Genomic DNA, 3,218 nt, shown 5'->3' with positions numbered 1-3,218 from the left:
TGGAAGAGTTTGGAAAGGAGTTTTTTTCAGAAAAAAATAAAATAAAAATTGTAGACAAATTTGACATGACTTAAGGATCTCAACTGTGTGCCTACGTAGCTGTAAAAGCAATGTGAGGCAAGGGAGGGGGGACTGTTTCTAAACTAAAAATGCTCCAGTTTACACATCTCTATTAGGATAATGTAATGCAAAAGAAAAATGTAATCAAGGATTCCAGATCCTTTGGTGCTTGGGTCCCTAAACATTTTTACAGAACATTACATAACAAGCAAACCTGATCTGTAGTCCACCAATCACAACCAAAAAAAAAAATATATATATATTGTTTTACACTCTTGGGGAATGATGACAAACACACATATATAATGGTAAAGACATCTCTTCTGAAACACTTTTTGCTGTTGAATCTTATGATTACCAAGCTAAAGGGAATGCAACAGTTGTGTGCCACTATATTAAATTGAAGAGACAACTATTTATCTATTATTAATCTATGTAAGTATACATATATGTGTGTCTGTGTGTGGGAGGGAGGTTGTTCAATCCTGTCCTGCTACTCTGAACATTTTTTATGTTTGTCAAATATTTATTATCTGCTGCTGTGGATAAACATTTATGAAAATAAGTGGCATGGGCAAATGTTGTTCTTTTTTAACTACCATGTGAAGATTTTTTTGTTTGTTTTTTTCTGACAATGATTTTTACTTCTGTTTCAAAAAACAAGCATCATACTCCTAAAATGAGTCAATTCAATTGATTGTAGAACCCACAGTCTACTGTCTCTGTGATCTACTGTACTTATGCTTATACAATACTATATCTCCTTTATCTATTCTTTAGGTCAGATGGACAACTCAACGTTCAGATACAACATACTCTTGGTGGAGGGACTACACGTTACAAATGTGTCCACTCATCTTGTATTCATCCTTTTTTTGCTTCCTTACATATTTATTACAGTATCTAACATTGGGATTTTGATTCTAATTTCAGTGGAAAAAGGGTTACATCAGCCAATGCACATTCTATACTGTAACTTGCCGCTGAATGATTTATTAGGGACAACTGTTATTTTGCCAAGCATGATGAGTCATATCTTAACAGACCCCTCTGAGCGCTATATCACATATGTGGAGTGTGCTATTCAAGCTTTTATTGGACATGTATGTGCAACCACATCCCACACTATTCTAATGAGCATGGCCTTTGACAGATATGTGGCCATATGCAATCCATTGCGATATCCAACTATAATGAGCAATAATATGGTGGTTAAACTGTCAGCAGGAGCCTGGGGTTCTGCAGTAGTACTGGTGGGAATTCTGATCGGCCTCAGTGTCCGTCTGTCTCACTGCAGATCTGTGATTCAGAACCTGTTTTGTGATAATGCTTCACTATTTAAACTGTCATGTGAAAATATAGTTATTAATAATGTATATGGATTAACTTTTACTGTGGTTTTACTAACGTCCTCATTGGGGTGGGTGTTATTGACATATCTCAGGATAGCTATGGTTTGTTTTCAAAGCAAAAACAAAGCAACTAATAGCAAAGCAATAAAAACATGCAGCACTCACCTGGCTGTTTATATGATCATGATGGTTTCTGGATTCACCACCATTTTAATTCATCGTTTCCCTGTATCCTATGAAAGTAAAAATGCATTTACCATAATTCGCTATGTTATTCCACCTAGCTTGAATCCCATAATATATGGTTTACAAGCCAAGGAAATAAGACAGCGACTGTTTAAACTTATTTTTAAAAGTAAAGTTAACTCAGTCTGATTTTTTTGTTATGTTACAAAATGTTTGTTATATTACAATATTTATTTGAGTGCTAATCATAAAGTTTAAATGGCAAATATACATTGATCTACATTTCTGTTTAATTCTAAACATTACTTGTTCAGTGAATATCCTATATAACATGAAGTGCATTGGAGACATCAGCTAACAACCTTGTTATAAATGTGGACAGTGGGACTATAAAATAAATACTAATAATAACATGCCTTTTATGTCCCGGGTAAACAATGTAAAACTTACAATACCTAAAACCCCTACTGACCACAACTTTTTAATCTAATAATCAAAAATGTGGAATTCCAAAAATGGTATATATTTTTTAAAATATTAAAGTTTGTGATAATGTACAAAAGTGCTTTATTGTATATAACCATCGCCACATTATAAAGATGAAGTTCATTCTAACAGCAAGTAAATATAATACAATATATACACATAAATATATCATATAGCATACAACAATAATATACATGTACCTATAATATAAATTGAATAAAATCAGTCAGTATAATAAAAGAATAGACATCATCAAAAATTCAATATCATCTGTTAGCACGCATGCTATTATTAAATAGCACCACTCTTTTTTCATAAGGGAAACTCTTTTTAAAAAAATAAAATAAAATAAAAATAAGGTGAAGCAAGCATAAATAAAGTTAGTTAGCAATTAGTAATTAGCAATTAAGGAACAAGAAAAAAAATCTGCAAATCTCACAAAATCATAATGTACTTTTACAGTGTGTCATGGTTTGTTCATGTTCATGTCTTTTATTTTCAAGTTTATTTCACCATAATGTTTTATGTATTGTCATGTGCTTCTCCTGCCCTCATGTGATCCTGCCATGTGCACTTGTCATGTGTTCTGCTGTCATGTTCTCATTGGTTCATTGTTTATTCATTGATAACAGATGTCCCTTGTCTAGTCATTAGCCTCTGTGTATTTAAGCCCTCATGTTTGCCTTGGTCGTTGTTACGTGTTATGTGTAACCCCCTGTTGGTGAGTGTTTGTTTCATAGTAAAGTCTGTTCTTAGTCAAATATGTTCAAGTCAAGTCTTAGTTGATTTAACATCTGTTCAAATGCTCAATAAAACGGCACTTGGGTTCACTTTCAACTTGCCTACAGTGGAGCTGTTAATTTCCCTACCTGACATAGCAAAACTCAACTTTTCCATAACCATGTTTTTAATAAAATTAAGTACAAACTTATAAATGTCATGAAACCATATTAATCTAACAACATTGTGGACTTTGTAATATTAAGCTATATTTCAAGCAAGAGCGCAACACTTGTAACACTTGGCCTGTACACAGCGGGAGGAATATCGTGTGCCAGCGTTTTTCGAGACGTTTTTGTCTTGAGTGTTAGCACCCAATCGATTTCCACTGCCGATGTGCCAAGTAAAAGTGTG

The 3,218-nt window shown here is 33.4% G+C and overlaps 1 protein-coding gene across 1 annotated transcript; it reads left to right on the top strand.

Moving 5' to 3' along the window:
• Nucleotides 1–842: 842 nt before the first annotated feature.
• LOC137046191 (olfactory receptor 52D1-like) lies at nt 843–1,787 on the top strand. Its single transcript, XM_067423299.1, has one exon. It carries the CDS (start codon nt 846–848, stop codon nt 1,785–1,787), a length of 942 nt encoding a protein of 313 aa, XP_067279400.1. The 5' UTR covers nt 843–845.
• Nucleotides 1,788–3,218: the final 1,431 nt, after the last annotated feature.

Source organism: Pseudorasbora parva, chromosome 18 (assembly GCF_024679245.1).
Source record: "Pseudorasbora parva isolate DD20220531a chromosome 18, ASM2467924v1, whole genome shotgun sequence".
Classification (NCBI taxonomy): domain Eukaryota; kingdom Metazoa; phylum Chordata; class Actinopteri; order Cypriniformes; family Gobionidae; genus Pseudorasbora; species Pseudorasbora parva.
The sequence above is the reverse complement of the archived record's forward strand: the minus strand, read 5'-3'. Positions and strand labels throughout refer to the sequence as shown.

What these genes read in the sequence shown, in the direction of transcription:
- LOC137046191 (XM_067423299.1), top strand. Translation starts at nt 846, where the DNA reads ATGGACAACTCAACGTTCAGATACAACATACTCTTGGTGGAGGGACTA.